This window comes from Lepidochelys olivacea (genome assembly GCF_965140295.1).
Source record: "Lepidochelys olivacea isolate rLepOli2 genome assembly, chromosome: 9".
NCBI classification, from domain to species: domain Eukaryota; kingdom Metazoa; phylum Chordata; order Testudines; family Cheloniidae; genus Lepidochelys; species Lepidochelys olivacea.
Window position 1 is genome coordinate 1,572,128 of NC_140419.1, and position 26,752 is coordinate 1,598,879.

Genomic DNA, 26,752 nt, shown 5'->3' on the forward strand with positions numbered 1-26,752 from the left:
CCCCAAAATCCACATCCCTGTTGTGTGAGAGTCCATTGACAGAGTCCACACACAGGGCTGGGGTAGTTGTAGGGGCACCCCCTAGAATGGCATGCAGCTCATCATAGAAGCGGCATGTCTGGGGCTCTGACCTGGAGTGGCTGTTTGCCTCTTTGGTTTTTTGGTAGGCTTGCCTGAGCTCCTTAAGTTTCATGTGGCACTGCTGCGCGTCCCTGTTATAGCCTCTGTCCTTCATGCCCTTGGAGATTTTTTCAAATATTTTGGCATTTTGTCTTTTCGAACGGAATTCTGATAGCACGGATTCGTCTCCCCATACAGCGATCAGATCCAGTACCTCCCGTTCGGTCCATGCTGGAGCTCTTTTGCGATTTTGGGACTGCATGGTCATCTGTGCTGAAGAGCTCTGCATGGTCACATGTGCTGATCAGCTTGCCACGCTGGCCAACCAGGAAATGAAATTCAAAAGGTCGCGGGGCTTTTCTTGTCTACCTGGCCAGTGCATCTAAGTTGAGAGTGCTGTCCAGAGTGGTCACAATGGAGCAGTCTGGGATAGCTCCTGGAGGCCAATACCATTGAATTGCGTTCACACTATCCCAAATTGGACCCAGCAAGGTCGATTTCAGCACTAATCCACTCGTCAGGGAGGAGTACAGAAACCGGTTTTAAGGGCCATTAAAGTTGGGGAAAAAATGGCTTCGTAGTGTGGACAGGTGCAGGGCTAAACCAATCTAACGCTGCTAAATCCGTTTTAACTCATAGTGTAGACCAGGGCTAAGTGGTGGTTGGATGTCTAGGACTGCATAGCTGTCCGCTAGGGAATGGAGCGATTGTGGCAGCTGTGATATTTAAGGATTTCACAGTTGGTTTTTTCCCCCCCTGAAGCAATCGATGTAATGATCAAGCGTATGGTTTCGTCTGCTGTAGGGTGTCCAGTCAGGTGGTTCTTTTTTCTTATGACTGTTCATAGGGACATGGTGGTTGTGGGTGGTAGTGTCTTTGTTGTGAAGGAATTCTTTGAGGTGGAGTCAGTGAAAGAATTCTTCTAGTTCTCCACATATTAGTATGCTATCCGGTTCTGTGGTGGGGCAGAAGTACTGTTTGTTTGAGAGAACAGGTAGTTCAGCTCTGCTGAGGGGTAATCTTGGTAAGCTGATGATGTTGAAGTGCCATGTAATGTCCATGTGCTGAGTCCCAATGTCATGGTTTCTCCTGGAGATACTGTACTGTAGGTTGTGGAGTTGTTGTAGTTGGTTCCACTTTATGTTTTTGTGTTGCATGGCTGTTATCAGGGTTTTTTGATAGTTATTTTAGGTTTACAACAATCTGTAACATACTAACCCTTCTTTGTCCTATGACTTAGAGATGTTATCTGCCAACTTCATCTTGAATGGCCTCTTGCAACATGTGTTAAGTTCTTATTTGTTCCACCTTGCATTTAGCTGTGACTTCCATCCCAAATCCAACTTGTATTGAGCTCCACTTCCATCCCAAATCCAACCCCTGGCTATTTTCCAATTACCTTTCTCAGATCTAAAGAAATAGCTATGTTTATGCTCAAAAACTTCTCTCTTTCACCAACAGAAGTTGGTCCCATAAAAGATATGACCTCACCTACCTTGTCTCTCTTAACGATAATTAGACAGGTGGTGTTCTGTGACACCCCCCCCCCCGCTTTTCTTGCTGACCAGTATTCTTGTTGTTTTGTGCTCTGCCTGTGTGTGATAGCCACCTATTGTTTTATTTTTAGGTTTAAATAGGTCGTCTGTTATTACATGCATTCAGCCACGAACATAAGTTAATACCCCTGCCTTTTGGTGTTCCTTTAGAATCTATTGACAGGTTTCAGAGTAGCAGCCGTGTTAGTCTGTATTTGCATAAAGAAAAGGAGTATTTGTGGTATCTTAGAGACTAACAAATTTATTTGAGCATAAGCTTTCGTGAGCTACAGCTCACTTCATCGGATAGTAACTTGACTTCTATATGTTCTATGAAAAGTGCACTTCCAGCAAGCACAGAGTCCTTTAACACCATGCTGGTTTATTTCTGACTCCTAAGGAAGAGTGCTTTGTAACCATTTGAATTATGAACTCCAGTTTTTGCAGCACTTTGAAGGTCTTCCTATTCAGGCATTGATCAAGCCAACTCCCATTTACCTCACTACAAGATCTAATGGGTTTCTAATTGGGTGTACCATGGCCATGTCATTGATTAACTTTTTTTACAACATTTTTGTGGAGCAAAGAATAATAAAAAATATATATTTTTTGACTTCACCTGTGCCCACTGATGAGTTGTGTGTGTGTGTGTCTTGTATTGTATACTTAGTCATATAAAAATGTTGAGCTCAAAGCTGCTCACTGTAAATACAAGGAAGGGTTTGGTCAGAAGCATAATATCCTATATGTGTGTAGCCATGCAGATAACATCAGGGCTCATGCATGCACATGAAACTACGTCCTAGGACCCTAGTGAGCTGTTGTACTGGTTTGAATAGAGTGAGCTGTACCAACAGTCTGGTGGCTGGAGGCATATCCTCTGTACAAATCCAATTAAAGTTTTTCAATTGTTCCCCTTCCCTCCCTTCTCCCCCCGCCAAAAACCCCCCCATAAAAAAACCCAAACCCAAGCAGTGCCAAATGTACTGTGATATTTTAATCTTTTGATAACACAGTTTGAAAAGCCCTTGGAGACTTTTTTAGATTTTAGACAAAATAGTTCATTGGCAGGACTTCCCTTGTAGATAGGGTCTCGGTTATTAAGAACTGCATCGTGGAACTTGTGATAACAAAAGCATTTGGAGTTGACGGTTGATAGACTGCTACTGGTAAGAGAAACTTTTTTTTGTTACTTAGATGTTGTTCCAAAGATCTGTGAAGCAGTTGAACAAAAGATGTTTAAGATTTAACTACTTTTTTTCACCATTAAACTAAGAAAATAAAAATACTTACATAATTAAACAGACTAAGAAGGGGATGATATTGGAGGATCTATAGTAAGTAGACCTAACTACATGGCAAAACACTTCAAACAAACAAAACGATACCCCCCCGTCCCCATACTGGTGTCTATGTTGCTATCTTAGAACGTAGTATTGTATACATCAAGGCACTGGGAATGTCTCTCTTCAAAACTTCATTCTTTCATCTTATGTAGAGATACCCTTCCCAAGATTAGGGGTTCTCTCATTTTCTCCTACCATTCTGCAATTTTCAGTGAGCTTGGTTTTTCCAGTTCTTTAACTTATGGCAACTGCTCATGCTTTCAGCAGAAACTTTTTTTTTTAAGGTTTACTCATACGGGTGACAAATGTTCAGCATTGTTGACTTAAAATCCTTTCCATACAGAATTGTTACAGATGTTCTCTAAAAACTATACAAAATCTTAGAAGGTTGATTTAGAACCAAAGGAAATAGTCTAATAATGGTCCTCAGGAATCTCATTCATTTCTAAATGAGTAAAAAAGTGTTTTTGAAATGTATAGTTTTTTATATTTTTGTTATGTGTCTAGTTTAAAAATATGCTGCTTTGTTACATTGATTCTAGCAACTTTCATCAAGTGCTCTCTTCAAACAGTTATGCAGTTAAGTAAGAAAAATCTTTGTTATTTATACTATTTGAATGTTTATAGCTTTCAGTTATTTTATTATAAATTGCCATACTGGCCAGTGATCTTTCCGTATTCTGTCTACAGCCAAGGTTGAAATCTGATGCTTCAGAAAGTGTTTCACCCCATCCATCCACCCCCAGTAATGCACATAATTTTACTATGCGAGAACTTTCTTCCTGACCCCAGTTGATAATTATTTTTTGTCCTGAAGAATGGTTACTAGGCCTTTTACCTTAATTAGTATAACTGCAGATGTCATTTATATACTGCCTTAATCCTTTTAAAAATCATACTGCTGAACTTGAGGTCAGTGTATTTCAAAGGCTGGTTATGTGTTGCACAATCATTATTTACTTCTATCTGTTTCGAATGTGTTGCCTTTAATTTTCAAGGGATAGTTTAAGCAATATTGTCCAAATGTCCTTTTTTATACCATTCATGATATTGTTTCTCGCTTGTCTTCTTTCCAAATTTTCATAAGTATAATTCCATTGTCTTTTAATCTTTGGATGAAAGGTTCCCTTTCCCTATATTTTGTTGCTCATCTGTTTATACGTTCCATTTCTGTTGACTCTCTAAAGATGAGGTGACCAAAACTGCACACTCTAGTACAAAAGAGGAGGGTATCATTAACTTACATAATGGCTTATTTTCAGTATTAGTATATTAAACAGTTTGCCTGTTACTCACCATTGAGCTGTCCAGTGATACCTGTGCTTATCTCCTGAGGATGCAATTAATTTGGAACCCATCTGGGTACACAAGTGGTTTAAATTGTTCCTTCGAATTAGCATTGCCTGACCTGTTTCTGTGTTGAATTTCATGTTGCCTATTTGTCTGGTTTTGATGGATGTTTGCAATCGAACTATGCCTGTCACAATGGTGACTCAGTGAACAAAAATTACATAAGCATACAAGAAATCAAGATAGTATTTTCAATTTCTTCCTGCATTGTGGTTTTTTTGTTTGTTTTTGGTCTTCTTCATACTTATTTTACCATGACTTCTCACTTTCCTTTACTGCTGATCTTGGGCTTCTGGTGGGAGTGAGGGTATACAGAAGGAAAGGCAAAGAGAGATTCAAACAAAGGTGGAAGACCTTTGGAGAGAGCTGGAATCATTCTGATGTCTGGAGTTCCATACCTGTGAGCCAGCTATTGAGACAACCCAGTCCTCTGCTCCTACCAGTCTTGTTCTTGCTATGGTAGGTGCTTGGATACTGTGGTGATGAGGACCGTATAAGTCCTTAGATAACTGTAACCAGGGCATGAGTTAGGCTGGTACACAGCGGCATGGCCTACTAGCACTTCTCTCAAGCTGCTTTGTTCTCCAGGATCTCAGCTTTCATTTCAAAATAAAGTATTCTGACTAGATTGTCGGGCTCAACGGGTAGTGATCAATGGCTCCATGTCTAGTTGGCAGCCGGTATCAAGCGGAGTGCCCCAAGGGTCGGTCCTGGGGCCGGTTTTGTTCAATATCTTCATAAATGATCTGGAGGATGGTGTGGATTGCACTCTCAGCAAATTTGCGGATGATACTAAACTGGGAGGAGTGGTAGATACGCTGGAGGGGAGGGATAGGATACAGAAGGACCTAGACAAATTGGAGGATTGGGCCAAAAGAAATCTGATGAGGTTCAATAAGGATAAGTGCAGGGTCCTGCACTTAGGACGGAAGAACCCAATGCACAGCTACAGACTAGGGACCGAATGGCTAGGCAGCAGTTCTGCGGAAAAGGACCTAGGGGTGGCAGTGGACGAGAAGCTGGATATGAGTCAGCAGTGTGCCCTTGTTGCCAAGAAGGCCAATGGCATTTTGGGATGTATAAGTAGGGGCATAGCGAGCAGATCGAGGGACGTGATCGTTCCCCTCTATTCGACATTGGTGAGGCCTCATCTGGAGTACTGTGTCCAGTTTTGGGCCCCACACTTCAAGAAGGATGTGGATAAATTGGAGAGAGTCCAGCGAAGGGCAACAAAAATGATTAGGGGACTGGAACACATGAGTTATGAGGAGAGGCTGAGGGAGCTGGGATTGTTTAGCCTGCAGAAGAGAAGAATGAGGGGGGATTTGATAGCTGCTTTCAACTACCTGAAAGGGGGTTCCAAAGAGGATGGCTCTAGACTGTTCTCAATGGTAGCAGATGACAGAACGAGGAGTAATGGTCTCAAGTTGCAGTGGGGGAGGTTTAGATTGGATATTAGGAAAAACTTTTTCACTAAGAGGGTAGTGAAACACTGGAATGCGTTACCTAGGGAGGTGGTAGAATCTCCTTCCTTAGAGGTTTTTAAGGTCAGGCTTGACAAAGCCCTGGCTGGGATGATTTAACTGGGAATTGGTCCTGCTTTGAGCAGAGGGTTGGACTAGATGACCTTCTGGGGTCCCTTCCAACCCTGATATTCTATGATTCTATGATTCTATTTTAAAAAGGCACTGTTATGATTATTAATGAAACTTTGGAAAAGTGAACAGTATGTCTGTTGAGCTCCAGCAATAGCTCTGAGAGGGGTGAGCTGCTTCCTTTCTTTCAAAAGGAGTTAACTCCAGGCAAGTGATACGTTAGAGTTGGACCCACTAAATTTCAGTGAGTGTTGGGTGCCTAACTCCCTTACACTCACTTGAAAATCCCAGCCTTACACATCAGCATTGTTAAATATTTCACCGCTCATTTCAAAATATGGGAGGAAGGATCACATTATGCAGATCAGCATAATGTATTGACATTTTTACTGAGTGGATGGGTTATTTCCCTACGAACAAGAAGGAGCTAAGGCCAAGGAGGCCAGCCCAGAAGAGCATGTGGCTATATTGCTGAGGCACTAAACTCATCAGAGGAGAGCTGAGCCTAGAGAGCCTGCATGATTCAATATTTTGAATTAGTACATAGTCTGAGTGGTATCAAGTGGGCAGAGTTTATTTTGTGGGCAGACGTTGAAAGAGTGCCAATATTTCTCCCCTCCGCTTCCATCGCAAATCCAACCCCGACTATAATTACCATGGCTAGTCAGAGAAGTGACCCTTGATGTAGCCAGAGCTCTGCATATTAGAACTTATACTCCATACTGAACAGAAAGTTAAGGATAGTATGTGGAACACTGGGTGATATGTACAGTAGAACCACAGAGTTATGAACACCAGAGGTATGAACTGACCGGTCCACCACACATTGGAACCAGAAGTACACAATCAGGCAGCAGCAGAGATTCTCCCCCTCCCTCCCCCCCGCCAAAAAAAAAAAAAGACAAATACAGAACAGGACTATATTAAAAATAAACTACTTTTTAAAAAAAAAAGGAAAGCAGAATTTTTCTTCTGCATAATAAAGTTTCAAAGCTGTATGGAGTCAGTGTTCAGTTGTAACTTTTGAAAGAATAGCCATAACATTTTGTTCAGCGTTACGAACATTTCAGAGTTACGAACAACCTCTATTCCCGATGTGTTCGTAACTCTGAGGTTCTACTGTACTGGTTGAATGTGTTGCTCAGGAAATGAGGTAATTGTATTAAAAATTATTGCTGGATCTAACAATATGAGTATAATTGTGGCCCTTCTGGTGTTCCTCACAGTATTTCCTAATTTTGACTAACCCTAACCCCACTATTCAGCCTCTCCTCTGTGTGGCTAACTTGTTAGAACATCACTGATTATAATAGGGAGATTGAGATACCTCAGTGTTTACTCTTGGCTTTTCCTAACTCTTCTCTTATAGCTCTGAAAGGATCAGGGGTTAAAACTGATCTGTATCTCTAGCCCTATGGTCACCGAAGTTCCTTAATAGCCTCTTCTGAGAGACTTTTATTTGGTGATTTACAGTTCACTGATCACCTTGCTATCTTGACAGGTTTCAGAGTAACAGCCGTGTTAGTCTGTATCTTGGTGAATCACAGATAAAAGCAAACATTAGTTATACCTGAGACCAGAATAAAAGAAAGGACAGGGACAGTTTTCCCCCCAGCTTTCCTCCTGTTCATCACAGTTGTTTTACATGAAGTTGCACAGGATGCAAATTGGGGCAAAATTTGTTCATTTGGATTCCACTATTTAATGTGTTGATAGATTAGTGATCTAACAAAGCAAAGTAAAATGGGCAATAGGACAGCAGATGAAATGTAGCACAGTAAAGTGAAAGTTAATGGTTGTTAGAAGGAATTAATTAAAATAATCATCCACTCTGATGGGTTCCAAAGTAGTTCCCACCTCTCAGGAACCTTTGGTTTGGCAGATGCACAAGATTCAAGTCCTTGTAACACATAGTTAGATTTTAAGGCCAGAAGGAACGACTGTAATCATGTCGACCAAACTCCTGCATAACACTGGCTACAGGACTTCCCTGAATTAATTCCTGTTTGACTTAGAGCAGATCTTTTAGAAAAACATCCAGTCTTGATTTAAAAATTGCCAATGATGAAGAATCCACCACAACCCTTGGTAAGTTGTTCCAGTGGTTAGTCACCCTCGCTCTTAAACATTTGCACCTTATTTCTAGTCTGAATTTGTTTAGCTTCAACTTCCAGTCACTGGAGGTTGTTTATACGTGTGTCTGCTAGACTGAAGAGCCCATTAGCAAATATTTGTTCCCCAAGTAGGTACTTGTGAACGATGATGTGAAGTCACCCATAACTTACTTTTTGTTCAACTAACTAAATAGGTCGAGTTCTTTGAGTCCATTTTAAGGCAGGTTTTCTAATCCTTTAATCTCATGGCTCTTCTCTGAACCCTCTCCAATTTATCAACATCCTTCTTGAATTGTGGACACCAGAAGTGGGCATAGTATTATATAGTGGGTGCACCTGTCCCTAATACTGAAGTAATATAACCTCCTTACTTCTTCTTGGTAGTCCCATGTTTATGCATCTAAGAAGTGCATTAGCCCTTTTGGCCACAGTGTCGCACTGGGAGCTCATGTTCAGCTGATTATTCACTATGAGCCTCGCCCCCCATCCCCACCCCAAGGCTTTTTCAGAGTCACTGCTTCCCAGATAGTCCCCCATCCTGTAAGTGTGGCCTGCTTTCTTTGTTCCTAGATGTATGACTTTCTATTTGGCTGTATTAAAATGCATATTGTTTGCTTGTGCTAGTTTTCCATGCAGTCCGGATTGCTCTGTATTAGTGACCTTTTCTCTTCATTATTTACCACTCCCCCAGTCTTTGTGTCATCTCCAAACTTTCAGTGATTTTGTTCTCTTCCAGGCCATTGATAAAAATATTAAATAGCATAAGCTAAAACTGAACCATATGGAACCGCACTAGAAACACACCAGATGATCATTCCCTATTTATAATTGCATTTTTGGACTTAATGGTTAGCCAGTTTTTAACCCATTTAATGTGTTCCATGTTAGTTTTGTATCGTTTTAGTTTTTCAATCAAAATATCGTGCAGTAGCAAGTCAAATTCTTTACAGAAGTCTAAGTGTATTATGTCAACAATATTTTAGCTAGTGTCTTATTTTAGTGTTACTTTGCAAGACAACTGAATATACAGGCCTTGTTCTGTACCTGGGCTTTAGACTTTAAAAAGGCTTTTGATAGATAAATTACCATGAAATGTTAAATTTAACAGATTATGTATATTTGTGCCTTTTTGCCTCGTTTGCACATTAGTGCAAATTAAAGTTTGAAATGAGGAATTGAGAATATTCGGAGGAGAATATAGTCACTTTGTATCATGGCTAGAACGCTTTTAACAATATCACATTTATTAATGTTGCCCAGCTTTGTAGCAGAGGACTATATTGGCAAGATGCTAGGAACATAAGCGCTTAAACCAGTTTGATACAATTTTTAATTTGTGTCTATGTGTATTCACTGTGATGCATTTAGAATAAGTAAAACATATTAATAAAACTATTCTTAAACTGTCGCTACTTGCTTTTTCTTTGCTTTCTCTTTCTCTCCACATCTGCCATCTTGTTTCTCATGTCATTTTTTCTCTCTCTCTTTCATTATGCCTTTTATTGGGTTCCCTCAACTTCCTTTTTTTTTGGGGGGGGGGGCACTCTTCCTGTTCGCGCTGCTTTCCTTTATTCTCTTTCCTTCTAATCTTGACTCTCTTTTCTCCATGCTGTTGATAGAGCCAGCTGAACCTTGGCATTTTCCTCAGGTCCATGGCTGCCTGAAGACCAAAGTGCCTTGCTCTGTACCAGGGCCATGATTGGCAAAGAGGGGAGCTGATCCATTACCACAGCTGCTATTTGCAGGTGTCTGTTTCTGTTGATTTCTATGACTTATTTGTGCAGCAGGGAGTGGAGCAAGCTTCCACTCCCTGCTTTTGGAGGGCCTTCAGATTCCAGGAGCTGCTTCCTCTGGAGCACAGCTAGCGGGAGGGGAGATGTAGGGGGAGAGCAGCTGGTAGTGGTGAGATGAAGGAATTTTATCTGCTTAACATTAGTTCATGCTAGGAAAGTTTTGAGGACACACTACTTGTACTAACTGTTTGAATATTTGAGGTTGTGTCCTGGTCCCGCAAACTCTTATTCACATGAGTAGTTTTTACTCAGGGAGTTCCATTGGAAATAGTTGACAAGGTTTGCAGAATTGAACATTTAATTTGCAAATTGCAGCAGCTTTCTGATATTTGATAGGGTGAGGGCATGTTCATGTATTTACATTGGAATGCATATATTTATTGTTGTGGGTTCTGGTGGCTAGACAGCATGGTATGTGCATATTTGTATTAGTAAAGAAGATAGAACTTGTATGAGGGAGTAGTTTGTTATATTTTTATTAATTTTTAAAGTAACAGTCTTATTTCTGAAACAGGATTTTCAGTACCAAAATGAAAACGGTGTATCAGCATGCTTTGCCTTTTTTATTACTTTTTTGTCTGCCTAACAGTATAATAAAATACTTTGTTTATCTGTGCCATGTGGTTTGTGGAATGATTCCCAGTTTAAGAATTTAAACTGACCCAGTTTTGCAAACAGATATGCAAATATGAATAATCAAATTCCATTTATTCCTCTCCCCCTCAGTGCTTTCTCGGTGCCATTTATTCTTCTGCCCCTCAGTGTTGGCAACTGTTTGCTTTGGCTGGAGCTGTAGCCCACGAAACCTTAGGCTCAAAGAAATGTGTTAGTCTCTAAGATGCCACAAGTCCTCCTGTTCTTCTTGTTCTCATCAAGAATCGGACTCTGCCGTCGGGCACTGACACTGATAGTGCAGCAGAGTAACGTGCATGTTTTGTTTAGGGATGGAGCAAGTTAGTTCCAGCATGAGAAATGGAAATCTTTTCTCACGACTGCTGTGAACTTTACTGTAAACTATAATTCATTACGTACCAAAAACTTTTCTGGTTATACAAACTGATTTGAAAAAAATCCTGTGACTTATCTGTGGTGCGTACATAAACTTGCATTTGACATGTGTTGTTATTCTAATGTTCAGTTTTGTTAGAAACCATTCATTAATTTAGGGCATTTTTTACTAATAACATTTCGAAGATGTTTTCCTCAGTTAAACAGACTTCAAAATTAATCTGCCGTGTAGTGAAGAACGTGCATGTGACAATTTTAATAAACTCAAATACCTGGTTTTAGAGAGTACTTTAACTGTTGTGTACTCCATGGAGCAGTGGTGTGCATCTGAAATTAAAAAAAAATATATGTAAAGTCAAACTAGAGTAATAGAAATTTACGCCAACAGTTCGATTTTAGTTGGTCATGTGAAAATGTCAGTTTAGCAGTGGAATGGGAAATTGAGTTTGTTGTATTTGTATTTTTATGACTGGAAGCATTTTTAGCAATGTAGACACCTTGAATGCATGACCAAAGTAAGTAGTCCAACTGGACTTTTAAAATTCATATATTTTTATTAGGAGAAATCATTTTAGCTCCACAGTGTTCTACAGAGGCCTGTCTTGTGCAGCCATGTCAACGAATTGTGCTAAAGCATAGTTTGAAGACAAATAAGAACACTCTAGCTCTACAGTACACTAGGTGTTAATACACTTTTCTGAATGATTTGTTTGTTGAGATTCTGCTTCCATTGGAACTGTGACAACTAATATTGTAGAAAGAGGTTACTTACTTGGTTCAAACGAATGTGGGAGGACATTGACACAGTTATTCAGCTGACTAGAAGTGATGTTTATTTAAAAAAAGGATAATAGAGAAATTATTTTTAATCTTTATTTCTTAGTGAGTCTTGTATTATTATCTAAGAACCTGATCCTGCAAGGAGTTCCCTGCAGATGGACTCCTGCACCCATTTGGGTCTCAGTTGACTTCAGTGGTTGTCTGTGTTGGAACATGGGCTGCCTGCACTGTTCTCCATGAGGGATCAAGGCCTAAGCATACAATAATACATGTTCTGTTATAGGTGGGGATGCAAGCACTCCCAATTAATGCTGCCTGATGGTTCCCTTCACCCTGTTTTCAGTCATTTTTAACATTGCCAAACTTTAACCATTTGGGTTGATATTTCAGCTAAAATGGTTCAGTCGTTTCCGAGAATGAAGCTAGGGAAAAACATGGTGTTTTGCCCATACTAAAAAATTCCAGTGACCTTCTTTGAGAAGCTTTTGCATCCTTATGCTTTGGAGCAGTGACTTGAATTTTGGCCGAGAGGTAGCTTTTGTGGCAGGGATATATATGCCTTTTGCCTTCTGTCAAGGTTCCTTTCCCCACTCTGAACTCTATGGTACAGATGTGGGGTCCTGCATGAAAAACCCCCTACGCTTATTTTTACCAGCTTAGGTAAAAACTTCCCCAAGGTACAAACTATTTTACCTTTTGCCCTTGGACTTTATTGCTGCCACTACCAAGTGTCTAACAAATATATAACAGGGAAAGAGCCTGCTTGGAAACGTCTTTCCCCCCAAAATCCTCCCAAACCCTACACCCCCTTTCCTGGGGAAGGCTTGATAAAAATCCTCACCAATTTGCATAGGCGAACACAGACCCAAACTCTTGGATCTTAAGAACAATGACAAAGCATTCAGTTTTCTTACAAGAAGACTTTTAATAGAAGAAAAAGTAAAAGAATCACCTCTGTAAAATCAGGATGGTAAATACCTTACAGGGTAATCAGATTCAAAACATAGAGAATCCCTCTAGGCAAAACTTTAAGTTACAAAAAGACACAAAAACAGGAATATACATTCCATTCAGCACAACTTATTTTATCAGCCATTTAAAAAAACAGAATCTAATGCATCTCTAACTAGATTGCTTATTAGCCCTTTACAGGAGTTCTAACCTGCATTCCTGCTCTGGTCCCGGCAAAAGCAACACCCCACTCCAGCTTTGAAAGTATCTTGTCTCCTCATTGGTCATTGTGGTCAGGTGCCAGCGAGGTTATCCTAGCTTCTTAACCCTTTACAGGTGACAGGGTTTTTCCTCTGGCCAGGAGGGATTTGAAGGTGTTTACCCTTCCCTTTATATTTATGACACCTTCCACATGAAAATCTGCCCAAATTTGGCCAAGTGATAAGTTTTTGAAACATCGCAGTTCACACATGCTCAATTTTGACTTGCTAGGGCTTTGCGGCTACATTCACTGAAGATTCTCTCTTCACTGGACATGCTCCAGCCTAGGGCTGACTTTCACTGCAATTGCAGTTGGGGCTGGGGCTGGGCATAGGAACTGAGAGCAGGGCGCCTCTCGGCAGTGTGGAGGGAAAAGCTGCCTCATTCAAATGCAGAAGGGGCAAGAAATGGAAAGGAGTGGGGTGGGGAGAGGGGGCAGACACTGGCACTGCCTGGGCAAGGGGATTGGGACTGAGAGCTGGTGGGGTGAGGGAAAGACAGGGAGCAAGAGAGGGAAGCAGTTTGATGAGAACTGGGAACCCATGTGGGGTGAGGAAAGGAGTTGGAGGGGGCAGATACAGATGAATGCTGGAAAGGAGAGAACTGGGCTGGGCTGGGCAAAGAGACTGAAAAAGGAGGGAGATGGGGAGCCAGTGGGGCTGAGAAATGTGGGCAGGAGTAACTGGAGGCTGGGGTGGAGAGGTCCATCTAGCCCAGTGTCCTGTCTTCTGATAGTGGCCTGTGCCAGGTGCCCCAGAGGCAATGAACAGAACAGATAATCATCAAGTGATCCATCCCCTGTTGCCCATTCCCAGGGTCTGGCAAATCCTGCCCATCGTGGCTAATAGCCATTGATGGATCTATCCTCCGTGAATTTATCTAGTTCTTTTTTGAACCCTGTTATAGTCTTGGCCTTCACAGCATCCTCTGGCAAGGAGTTCCACAGGTTGACTGTGCGTTGTGTGAAGAAATACTGCCTTCCATTTGTTTTAAACCTGCTGCCTGTTAATTTCATTTTGGTGACCCCTAGTTCTTGTGTTATGAGAACCATGCCAGCAGACCTTGGGCATAAAAAGGTTGGAGACTACTGCTATGCAGTTTTTTCCACACTATCCCTTGTCATAGAATCGTAGGACTGGAAGGGACCTCGAGAGGTCATCTAGTCCAGCCCCCTGCACTCCTGGGGAAATAATCCTATGGCCACTACTTCTCCTCCAAGCCACTTCTCAATTCTTGATGTCTGGTGTGTACCCTGCAAGAAACTGTCCATCTGTTATGGCTAGGATGAATGTCCATTGGATAGTTAATATTTAATTGTAAAAGAAAGCACCTTTCTAATGAGACAGAAACATCAATGTGGGCACGTAATAAACTCACATAACTGTGTGACCAAACTACTGTTACCCTTGTCACCCTCGACTTTCCGCCTTCTCTTTTGTTTGTTACTCACTTCTTGTCTTTTTTTGAGTCTGGAAATGGTTTGTCTGGGCAGTGACTGTCTTTCTGTATATTTGTTCAGCACCTAGAGTGGTGTGGGGCCCTTGGGTGCTGTCACAATATCAAAATAAATAAATAAATAAAAATAAGAATTTCTAATTCTTGTGTTCTGTTTAGTACTGCTCTCCAGCTGTGCATTTCCATCTCCATAAGAATCTAAAAATACAGTTCATACTAAGGATATATAATGGTGTGTATGTTTATTGAGGTGCTTTAGTTTTGATGTTGGAATATAATAATAATAAATTAAAATGCAGTTAGAGGTTTCAGCCAATTTCAAGTAGAAATTAAAGGACGGCTTTATGGCCAGGGCACTGAACTTAGAGTGAGGATATTTGGGTTCAGTTCTTGGTTCTGCCACAGATTTCCTGTGTGACCCTTGGGTAAATCATTTAATCTCTATATATCTTGGTTCCGCATCTTTAAAATGAAGATATTTTCATACGTTACAGGGGTGTTGTGAGAATAAACTCACTAATATTAGTGAGGCATCTAAGTGGCTAGAAGTGCATTTTTAGTTATATCTGTTTCCATTTGTCAAATAACAATTTATAGACTTCTAGACTAAGATTGGGTTTTGAAATATTTTTTTAAAGTTAACTATTTTAGTGGACATTTTTGTCTATTGAACAGCAAAATACTTTAACATATACTATGGTCACATATTCTGTTAAGAATTAGATGAAAGCAGGTTGGGTGTCCGTGCATTTCATGTACATGCATGTTGTGAATGTAGTTATGCCAGTGAAACATCAAAAGTTAATGCATGTGCACAGTAGTCAAAATATGGCTTCAACTGGGTTTTTTTTAATACTTCTCTTGCTAGAGGTCTTCCGGTATCTGAAGTTGAGAAGTTCCACATCTCAGTAAACATGGAAAAGGAAGAAAAGAAGACTGTCAATACAGGCGAGGAGGATGAGATGGTAATCAGTTTTACGGTCTCGTTTCACAAATTGAAGAAAATGTTGCTTTTCTGTTTGGGGCATATTGCTTTAGGCACAGTCCTCATGAGCCCCTTCTGGAATCATAGAGGACTAATCTTGGGGTACGAATTTCCATTTATTCAAACTCCTAAAGAGAGTATGAAGAACCAAGCAGATCTGTACAGCCAAAACTCTAACCAGTCCCACAGCGTATTTTACTTCTCAATACCCTTTGAAAGGAAAATTGCAGTGAAGTGTTTCATAAAAACAAATTGTGGCCCTGCTCCCTTGTGGTAGGGAGCCTGGCTGGAGCTGTGGGCCTGGTTGTGCTCTGTGCACACACTTGGCACACTTACCCAGATGCAGTTCCTGTCCCAAGAATATGGTGACCATATTTCCCAAAGGGAAAACGGGACACTGTGTGGGGCTAGACTGACCCAACCCCCCCGCCCTTGTGAGGGGCTGGCCCGAGCCACTTGCCTGAGCACGCCTGCTCCCCGTGCAAGGCTGGGGCTGGCGTTGCTGCTTGCCCGAGCCCTGCATCATTCTCCCCCCTCCCCCGACCCCCATCCCCTGCACCCGGGGCTGGCATTGTAGCTCAGCCCCACCCAGCATGTTCCTCTGCATCCAACTTTTTTGACAAAACTGAGCATTTGTCCCATTTGTACGTGTCCCATTTGCATTGGTCCCGTTGGCACTTGCCAGCTGATCACGTTGGCAAGAATAAATGGGACAAACACCCATTTTTGCCAAAAAAGTCGGGATGGCTGGAACAGGGCTTAAAGAAGGGACTGTTCCGGTCAAAACCCTAAAAAACCCCAACCTTTTGACGAAAATAAATGAGTTCTAGCAATTAGAGTGTGATGATGTTTCAAAAAGAGATTTTGCAGATACCTTTAGGTGTTAATATTTTCATAAATGTGAATGATGCTGGTGGGTCTCAAAGATCGCTTCCATTTTACTGATACTACAGAACAGGAAATTTGTTCCATGTAATATGAGACAGAGGAAATACCGCTCAGCATCTGAAAGTTTCCTTTGAGTTACTGCACGGAAACACTCAGCCAAATTTTTGTGCCTCAGGCTGTACCCAGATAGTGATAGGACTTACCCTTGATTGTTAATTTATTATCCTAAGAGGCACTTCATATTTTTGTGTAATTTGTTCTTCATTGTAACAAGAGAGTACTCTGAATATTGCTTCCTACTAGGAGGTGAGTGGACTTTCTCCAGTTGCCACAGTAACTGCTGTCTTTGGAGCGTGGTTGGGGTTTTTTTTTTGGCTGTGTCTCATGCTAGTGTTTCACCAGCTGTACATAAGCGTTACAGTGGGTAGCCCTACTTCCAAAACAATATGTTCCCAAGTATCATTTGGGTGAGAAGTACCTTCTTACGATTAGAGGCTTGGCTGTATTACATTTTAAGATGAAATAAGAGTAACGTAGTTCATTCCTTCCTCCCATTCCCAACTACCCCCTTTTTATTTCCTCCCCAGAGAATGAAAACCATTTGTCAGTCAGCCTGATTTAAATCAGCAATTTAAATCATGCATTAAATCTCCAAGTAGACAATGCTGATTTAAGTCCTCGATTTGGATCAACTTCTACTTGTTATTTTCTAAAGAAGATGCTTTTTCGTTGATTGCATAATAACTGTTAAAACATGCTAATTTACAGCTAAATAGAGCCTTTACACGAGATTTGGTACATCTTTTTGCGGCCTGGGAGGGTACACTATAACTATATACATTTACTGAAGCAATTATACAGCTTAATATGTTCAGATTATTATTAATTACACATTTTAGTATGTTAGAAAATGGTGAATGATATGCTATTTTATAGATAATTAACCTTTTGCTCATGATTTGTGTCAAGTTGCATTAGGATGGTAACTGAAATTTAAGTAAACACCCAAAACAGCATCTAAAATTTATTTTTATTAAACAAAACAAGCCCTTACTACAATACATGACCTATAGTGCCCTATCTATAAAGCTTGACCTAAAAATTAGATGTTTTACCTGTGATTCTTTCTTCATATAGAAAAGCAGTCTTTAACTCAAAGATTTTGATAGAGGCTCATGTATTCAGCATATTTTTTATTGTTTTAAGATATTTTAGTAAGTTTAGGTCTTAACATATTTTATATTAAATTCAGATGTCATTTTAACAGGTTTATTTTTAAAAACTATGCAATTTAAATAAAATAAAAAAGAAGATTTAAATCAATTTTTTTTTCAAAAAATTATCAATTGTATCCACCCTAGTTTGTTGTCTGATTGTGAGCAGAAAGAAGAATACTAAACTGTTCACAGCTGTTGTTGGGGCGTAGAGCAGGCTTGCATGCCATGTTCCCTTACATCTTCAGAACCATGGACCAGAACTGGGTCCTTAAAAACTAAAGGTTAGATTGTAACGTAAGTTTCCCTGCATAGCTCCCTCAGGAGCAGTCTGGGGAGGAGTCTGTTTCTGTATTGCAGTGTTTTTAAATTGGGTTTAGCACTTCTATGGGTTTTAATGAGTCTATGTGCATCGGACTGAACAAAGCAGTTGCCACACTATAGTAAATAAACTTTTTTGAACCCTCCCCCTAGCAAAGAAAAGGAGGAAAAACCTTTGAAATATGACACATTTATCTGCCACAGTTTGTAACCGGTTACTACTGAATTTTTCAGCCAAAGCAATTAAGGATATCTTTGTTCATTATTTGTTTCCCTGTTTCCGTACAGGAGATTTATGGTTATAATCGGTGCCCCTGGAAGCTAGTTTTAGTTGCTATAGGGGTGCTTTGTACTGGTGGCTTCCTCCTCCTCCTCCTCTACTGGATGCCTGAGTGGCGTGTGAGAGCAACGTGCAAAAGGACTACACTTAAAGACTGTGAAGTGGTGCTACTAAGAACAACTGTAAGTTTGTACACTGAATGTGCTCTAGTTTTGTGAATGCAGTGATTGAACAGAAAAGTTAGAGGTAGTAGTTATCAGCTCTTGGGCTAGTGATATTACTTTCTTTGCATCACGGTTTATAAATAAATGATGGGTGTAGTTTGCCAGTTGTAAGCAAATTGAAAACTTGAAGGAGGCTTTGGGAGCCCTGGAGCTGCAGCTGCTTCAGAGGCTGTGGGGGAGAGCAGCGTGGCCGGAAGTGGAGAGACTCTGGCCCCACCTCTTCCCTTCTGGCTCTGCTGGCTGTGCTGCCTCTCCTTACCCCCTCTGTTGGGGGGCAGGGGCATGTCCAACCTCTCCATCTCTATACCCGTTCATAAGCCAACCCCCTTCTCCGATGCTTCCCTTTTTTACCAAAAAAATTCGCCTTATGAATGAGTATATTCAGTAGTTTTCTTTTGTATAGAAGATTTCAGGAACTGATTAGACCTAGGTTTTGGAAGGCCGTGAGCTGAGGCTGTTGATGCACTGGCCTTAGAGTTTTGTATAGCATAATATAGAGGTTCTCAAGCTACCGTCAGTGGTGTGCAGAGCAGCTTCTGTCACAATGGTGCAGCATCCATCACGCATCTAACAGTAATGCTTTCTTCTAGTTGTGGCCCTTGTTCAGGACTGCTGGGATTTCCAGCAGTTTTTTTGCTCATTTCTAACCCTTAAGAAAGCTCTGGACCTCTTTTCATGTCTGTCTTTCTCCAATGTTTCTTTTATATAAATTCAGCAATGAACAGTTGTGCAGATAACACCAAATTGGAGAGAGAGTCTATATGGAAGAGGACAGAAGTAAACTACAAAGTGACATGGAGAGGTTAGAGCATCAGGGATTGCAGGTTATGAGTGGATATCTGGTATTAATTACTTACTTAAATCAATGTCAAGTCCTGTAGAAAGGAAGAGGATATAAACAGGAGAAGTGCAAAACATGGGGACAAAGCTGTGCAACACTATCTTCATATTAAAGCAAGATTATTGCATCCATTCTACTTATTCCCACATATATTACATATGAAAATGTCTCTGGCACTCCAGGGGCTAGAAGTAGGTGTTATGGATCCCATTGGGAAACTGGAAATTTCCCTCTTCCAATGATATAAAGCTTGTGTATAGAAAAGCTTGTTACGACCCAAGGCTAGATCTTGCTTGTCTTGGGCTTTGGTCCGGTGTAATTTTAGGGAAGATGCCATGTTTTTCAGGATGAAGTTTCTCTGGCAGATTAATTTCAAAATAAAATGGTACCTGCTGTCTGTTAATGAATTTTGGAAGCTAGAATAGGGCCCAGAGTAGTAGGTTTCCTGGGCAGGAGGAGGCAGACAAAGGTGTGGAGTGAATTTATCACATAATTCTGCAATTTATCACATGGCTTTGCCACTTCACATGGACATTGTGACGGGTTGGGCTACAGAAACCCCCTTTGTGACTGCCACCTGATGTGCTGAGACTACCTCTGAGCCTGTTTTCCCGGCCAGCTTGGGACGTCAGTGCCCTGCCTGGATGTGCCAGACACGCCAGCCTGCTGCAAACACAGACCCAGGTCTGAACCCTGTTCCCCAAAAGCTGCAGGCTTAACTGAAAACAGCTTAAGAAGTGTTCCTGTATCCAGCACTCAGATACCCAACTGCCAATGTGGTCCAAACCCCAAATAAATCAATTTTACCCTGTATAAAGCTTATACAGGGTAAACTCATAAATTGTTCGCCCTCTATAACACTGATAGAGAGGTATGCACAGCTGTCCCCCCCCCCCCAGGTATAAAGACATACTCTGGGTTAATTAATAAGTAAAAAATGATTTTATTAAATACAAAATTTAGGATTTAAGTGGTTCCAAGTAGTAACAGACCGAACAAAGTACATTGCCAAGCAAAATAAAATAAAACACGCAAGTCTAAGCCTAATACAGTAAGAAAGTGATACAGGTAAATCTCACCCTCAGAGATGTTCCAATAAGCTTCTTTTACAGACTAGCCTCCTTCTAGTCTGGGTCCAGCAATCACTCTCACCCCTGTAGGTACTGTCCTTTGTTCCAGTTTCTTTCAGGTATTCTTTGGGGGTGGAGAGGCTACCTCTTGAGCCAGCTGAAGACCAAATGGAGGGGTCTCTCAGGGCTTTATATAGTTTCTCTCTTGTGGGTGGAAACCCTCCCTCCCCCTGTGTAGAATCCCTCTACAAGATGGAAGGCGAAAAACCTCCAGGGCCTTCCAATCTGCCCTGGAGGAAAATTCCTTCCCGACCCCAAATATGGCGATCAGCTAAACCCTGAGCATATGGGCAAGATTCATCAGCCAGATACTACAGAAAATTCTTTCCCGGGTAACTTGGATCTTACCCCATCTAAAAACCCATCACAGGCCATTGGGCCTATTTACCATGAATATTTAATTACCAAACTTATCGAGTTTAATTAAGTTTATGGAGGAGATGGTATGATGGGATAACATGGTTTTGGTAATTAAATATTCATGGTAAATAGGCCCAATGGCCTGTGATGGGTTTTTAGATGGGGTAAGATCCAAGTTACCCGGGAAAGAATTTTCTGTAGTATCTGGCTGATGAATCTTGCCCATATGCTCAGGGTTTAGCTGATCGCCATATTTGGGGTCGGGAAGGAATTTTCCTCCAGGGCAGATTGGAAGGCCCTGGAGGTTTTTCGCCTTCCTCTGTAGCATGGGGCACGGGTCACTTGCTGGAGGATTCTCTGCTCCTTGAGGTCTTCAAACTACAATTTGAGGACTTCAATAGCACAGATATAGGTGTGAGGTCTTTTTTAGGAGTGGTGGGTGAAATTCTGTGGCCTGCATTGTGCAGGAGGTCAGACTAGATGATCATAATGGTCCCTTCTGGCCTAAATATCTATGAATCTATGAATCTATGAGTTTTGGAGTCACCTGGGCAAGTCACATGTCCATGCATGACTTAGTTCTCTACAGAACGTTCCCTGGAAATCTTAGATGTGGATTGGCTTCTATTAAAGTCTATTGTCAGATTAAGTGTTTCTTGATTGGGCACTTACTGAGAATAGTCTTTGCTCAAGAAGCTGACCAAATGCTTCACTGAGGCTACTTAAAATCAAACAAGTACACAGCCAATATTCAGAACTTTGAATACAAAAATGATACATGCATACAAATAGGGTGAATATATTCAGTAGATCATAAACTTTGCAGAGATATGTTACATGGCACATGTAGCATAAAACATATTCCAGTTATGTCATTTTTACATTCATAAGCATATTTCTATAAAGCATTATGGGGTGCAACGTCACAGACATCACCTCCACATTTGGGAGTGCTATGCATGTATTTATTAATCCCCCCACCCCACTTTTAAAAATTAAGGTTGAAAGTTTTTGCAGAACACTCACAAAAAATGCCATAATTTCTATACAATATATGTTATACTTCAGAATAGCTCAGAAATAGGAAAACATGGAGATGAATAGTTAAAGGGTGCGGCCGTTTCACTCATGCCGTTCCTTCTGTGTTTCCTATCCCCTATACAAGTGACACCTCCCCACTTAGCGTAAACCAGTCCCCCTTGTACTCTGAAATAATAAATTATTGTGGAATTTATGGAAGAAATACCATGCCATTTATTTATAAAAAACGAAAGATTTCAAAACTAAGTCTGAGGGTTCACTAGCACACACCAGAGCTTTGAAAGTTTTCTGCTAGTGTTACGTGGAGTTAGAGTGGTAAAATGTTTTATAAATAAAAGGGAAAACCTTGTCCTTGGGGTAATTTGTTATCAATCCCATGGTATCTTTCATTTCTGTAAGTATATGTGGACCTTGCTAATTGACTTGTTTTCCAACTGACATTGGTACTTATTAAAGAAAAGAAAAATGTCCCTAGGTTCACTTTTATGCATCCTTACAAGGTATTAAACAGTATTTTGCAATTTGTTTCTCTATTAACAATTTTTTTCTTTGTTAGGATGAATTCAGGATATGGTTTTGTGCAAGGATTCGTATTGTGCTTTCTCGGGGAGACAACCCATTACAGAATCCTCAATCTATTGAAGACAAAGTTTCAAATGGCCATAGTGATCATTTATGTGAAAGCCCTGCTGAAGAGAATAGAAACGACCCAAACAAATATTCTCCTGTAAGTGGACCTGTGGTATCTGAATCCTTAATCTTCAAGGCAGCTATGAAAAGAATATATATTATGCACACAGTACAATACATGTGACCTGCTTAGACTGCCAAAGAGGTCAGTTGGTTGAGGTAGGGAAATGTGCTCTTATATTTAAAGTCACAAAGTATAACAGATCTTGTGTGTCAGTATATTGTGGGATTAATGAAAGAATAAGACTATTGAAAAGTAAACTATCTTGTATAAAATATATTGTCAGTATAGCAGAGAGCACACAGGAAACATTTTGTATTTCATTTTTAAAACTTATAGTGTACCTAATTTAAGTTCAGTTTTGTTATAAATTTTTAACAGTGATACTAAATTAAATAGAAATCAGGTGTTGAACAGTGCCAGCTTAATACCTAAAGGCATGTATTTGCCTTACAGATTCGCTATTTCACACACCACAGCGTAAAATATTTCTGGAATGATGCAGTCCAAAGTTTTGACTTCAAAAAGTAAGAATACTTCTTTTTTACCCTTGCCTTGCAGAGCAAGTATACATATTTTTTTGGTAGCCATAACTGTGTTCCCAAAAAGCTTATAAAAATGACAGTATTCCAGTACTGTTTTCCAATTCTGTTTTCTTGTGAATCTTTCTCTGGTTTGAGCCTTTTCCATCTCCCTAATGAACTTCAGGACTTTCTTGATTGCTAGCAGGGGTCTTGTATAATCCACTGACTAGCACACCACATCTCTAAGAGTATAGTTGATGCCTGGGGCTGGCCTGTGCCAGCTGACTTGGGCTTGCAGAATTGGGCTGTGGGGCTGGTTTATTGCAGTGTAGACGTTCCAGCTCTGGTTGAGCCTGGACATCTACGCTGCAATTAAATAGCCCTGCGAGCCCAAGTCATCTGGCATAGGCCAGCCATGAGTTTTTAACTGCAATCTAGACATACCCTAAGAAGGCTTGGTTTGTTGTTGGGGAAGGGGTGTAGCCTACTGATGTGTTCTGTGCCCCACTATATGTGTGTTCCTCCTTCCCGGCCCATATTGAGCCATCCTGCCCTGAGGCACTGCTGGAGTTGGTGAGAATTCTGCATGTGAAATGTGAGCAAGCTTAGGTCCTCTGTCTGGATCATGGGTCTAGGTGCTCAAAACTCTCTCAACCACTGTTCTGAATGACTTCCACTTCCTGGGATCACAGCATTGGGGCCTATCACTTCTGAGACTTTTTATTTACATCTTATTTTGAGTAGAATCTGGTTGTAAATACCTTAGCGATAACTCTGTTCTGGTGCCCTACAGAGCTGATAAGAGTAATTTCCTCTTTAATTTGAGTTAAGTTAGGAGAATATTTCTATAACTTTTGATTCCTGGAGGGTGTGCTCTTGAGTGAGTCCACTCTGATTTACTTCTACGTATCCCCTGTGCTCTAGGTCACCTGTGACTTTTTTGTAGTGATCTGCAGTCTAAATTAGAGATGTAGGGGGAAAATGTAGAGGTCAAAGAGAGTAAGAGGGAGCTTCACTCGTTTCCCAAAGGCAGGCAAGCCTGTGGATGCAAGCTGTTTCAGAGGCCCAGCATTAAGTGACATTTCTTTTTTTTTTTTTGCAACTATTCAATATAGAGCTCACAGTGGAAGAATACCCACCTCCTTATATTGCTGTTCAGTCAAGTCCAAAGCAGAGGTAGGGAGGGATTTCACCCCAGTGGCCAGTTATCCAGCTCTCCATAAATGTACCCCAGCCATTCCACATTAATCCTGCTTCTGAGCTGGAACTCTCATTAATAATAGAACGCGGTATGAGATTGGTCTGAAAATCGTTGACCTAACAGTGCTTCCAGATAGAGTTACAGCCCCAGCTGCTCTTACTGAGCGTTATTCACTCCACCGCCTCCCTTATTCAGTAGCAGTGCAGAAGGCATTGGAGTTCAAGAAGAAAGTTACCAATGTCAGGCTCTGCAGACAAGCTTTTCCTTTCATGCTGAAAGGCAAAATGAACACATGGTCCCATTTTTCCACTTTCCAACAGCAGCTTGCTACAGTTAGCAAAAATAACGAAACCCCCACTATTAAGGAACTTTGCTACGTAAGTGAAAGCCTGTCAGTCATGTTGCCCCACAAACACTTCTTGCTTTCTAAAGAAATCTGTAAAAAAAAGTAGCATGAAAAGTTAGCAAAACCACTACATCAGAGTACAAGTAGTGATAAAACTGTAAGGAAACTTACTGTCTTTTTTGGGGACAAAAATATATATCTTGGCTAATTTCAGTTGTGTGCAAAGATCTTGTAACTGGAAGTCTGTATTCAATCCCGAAATTTACCTTAATTAGAGGTAATGTGGCAGCAATGCCTACAGGTAATTGCCCAGCACTTTGCATTATAGGACCCTATTTTCCGTTGCTTGCAGTTTGCCAGACTTAAACTGCTCAGGGTGGATTTTCCGTGAGAGGTGTCTGCCTCAGGTGTGGGTGGCAGTTTTTGTTTGTTTTTACTTTCAACTAAAACAGGTTCATCTGTTTCAGACAATGAGATTAGGGGAAATAATTTTTTTCCTCCTCTGTTAAAAATCCCGACAAACAAAACTGCCAGTTGTTTGATTAAGAAGCTTTACCTCTTCCATGCTTTGGAGCAGACATATGAAATTGGCAGAGCAGGCCACCTGTGTGTCATGGATGTCTTCTGCTGTTTCTATGAAAAAGCCTCTGAAAAATCTGTTTGCATGTGTTTAGAAGAAGTTCGTTAGAGCTTGGCTGCTAAATTCTCTGAAGATTCCATCTGTGCCGAACATACTTCATCCCTGCACAGCTCCTACCTGCCGAACTGGACTGCGCATATGCCATTCCCACAGAGTACATTAGGGTGCTCCATCCCCGGGCTTCAGGAGCTGAGTAGGGTTTCTGTGCAGTTGCTCATCCCATCTGCCAGGACTGCTGTGGCACTAGGCACAAAAACTCTGTACATGAGACTTTCTCTCCTGTGCTCTGGGAGTGAAGCAGGGTTGTGTAGTGAACGAGGTTGTTGTCAGTGTAGGACCCCTGTCTCATTTGTTGCACAAGTTGGAAAGTGCATAGTGAATGTGGCAGGAAATTGCAGGAAGAGAAAAGATGGCATTGTTGTTAAGGCCTCCCTTGGGGAATTTAATTCTATCCTGGCCTCTGCCACAGAGTTCCTATGTGATTCTGGGCAAGTCACATCAACCAGAATTTCTCTGCTGGCCACCATGTGTTCCTCATTTTCCTTGTACCCAACTTAAGACGCCTGGGGTCATATTTGCAGCAGAGCTAAGCGTTCACAACTATATATGAGGTGCATGGGAGCTCTGCTGTCCAACATATAAAGTGCTATAAAATGCTAAGTATTTTGAAAAATCAGGCTGAAGTCTTCTTAAATTGATTGTCCAAAATTAATGGACAATTTTGGCCTTAATCTCTGTGTCCAATTCCTCATTTTGTACATGAGGAAACTTACCACCTCACTTCACAGGAATGTTGTGAAGATAAGGTCATTAATCTTTGTAAATAGGTAAAATGATACTATGAACACTATAGAAAACCCATGAGGAAACTAATAATTCTGTATTTAGGGTAGTGTTTGGATGATGTGCAGTAAATACATGGGGCCACACACTGAATGATGAAGATAAAAAGAAATATTGAATCCATCCTGTGCACTGAATGAGGCAGAGGCCCTGTGGGAAAATTGGTATGTCATATAATTTAAAAATGAGTCATATGCACAATGGGGTTGAGTTAAGGTTGTATGTGGGGGTAGAAGGAAACAATGAGACAATATTGGCCAGCAGAATGGGCTGTGGTTTCTCTGTACCAGTGGCTGTCAATTTTTGTAGGCCTTGTGGAAAAGAATTTTAAAGAGGGATTTGAATAATAATTTGTAGGTCAAACCTAATCAATATCATATCCATTTTATTAAATGCAAATTAATTCAATTCTTGCCTGTTTTTTTTGGAAGCGTCCAATACTCGTTACACGGGTGTTTAAAATAAAAGTTTAAATTTAAAAATAAGTGATGTAAAAGCAAAGGGCAGATGTGACCTAACCAAGCAGTGAATTCAGGGGCCTTCTGCTCAGTCTTTAATTTATCTTATTGATACTTGCAATAAGTAGGCAAAAATGAGTGGAATGACATTCATAAGGGAGTGTTTTTTAATATTATTCTTGTATAATGCAACTTAAACTTCTAATAAAAATGTCTGGTCTTTACAGTTCCTAAGCATCTTAATGGGGTATTTTAAAAAAGGATATTAGCTAAGAAGCTTGATTCTGAGAACTTGTTTAATTTCTACAATTATTTTAGGGGACTGGATGAGTCTACATCCTGCTCTTCAATTCATAATGAACATAGTACAGGGTTGACGAAGGAGGTGCATGACTACAGGTAATACAATATTCAGACTAAAATATGAATGTAAGAGATGTCAGAAAGGTACATTGTT

The 26,752-nt window shown here is 40.7% G+C and overlaps 1 protein-coding gene across 5 annotated transcripts in view; it reads left to right on the forward strand.

Annotated features, from left to right (window-relative positions):
• Positions 1-26,752, forward strand: part of ATP13A3 (ATPase 13A3) — a 132,580-nt gene that overhangs the window by 48,462 nt on the left and 57,366 nt on the right. For 4 of the 5 annotated variants that reach the window (XM_084639271.1, XM_084639273.1, XM_084639269.1 and 1 more), the window contains exons 2-6: positions 15,177-15,273; positions 18,005-18,178; positions 22,149-22,319; positions 22,740-22,810; positions 26,614-26,694. In XM_084639271.1, the coding sequence (XP_084495397.1) occupies positions 15,223-15,273; positions 18,005-18,178; positions 22,149-22,319; positions 22,740-22,810; positions 26,614-26,694 (548 nt within the window). In that variant the 5' untranslated portion in view covers positions 15,177-15,222. Of the gene's footprint in view, positions 1-2,747; positions 2,825-15,176; positions 15,274-18,004; positions 18,179-22,148; positions 22,320-22,739; positions 22,811-26,613; positions 26,695-26,752 lie in introns of those variants that run through there. The other variant, XM_084639272.1, reaches the window with a different exon arrangement.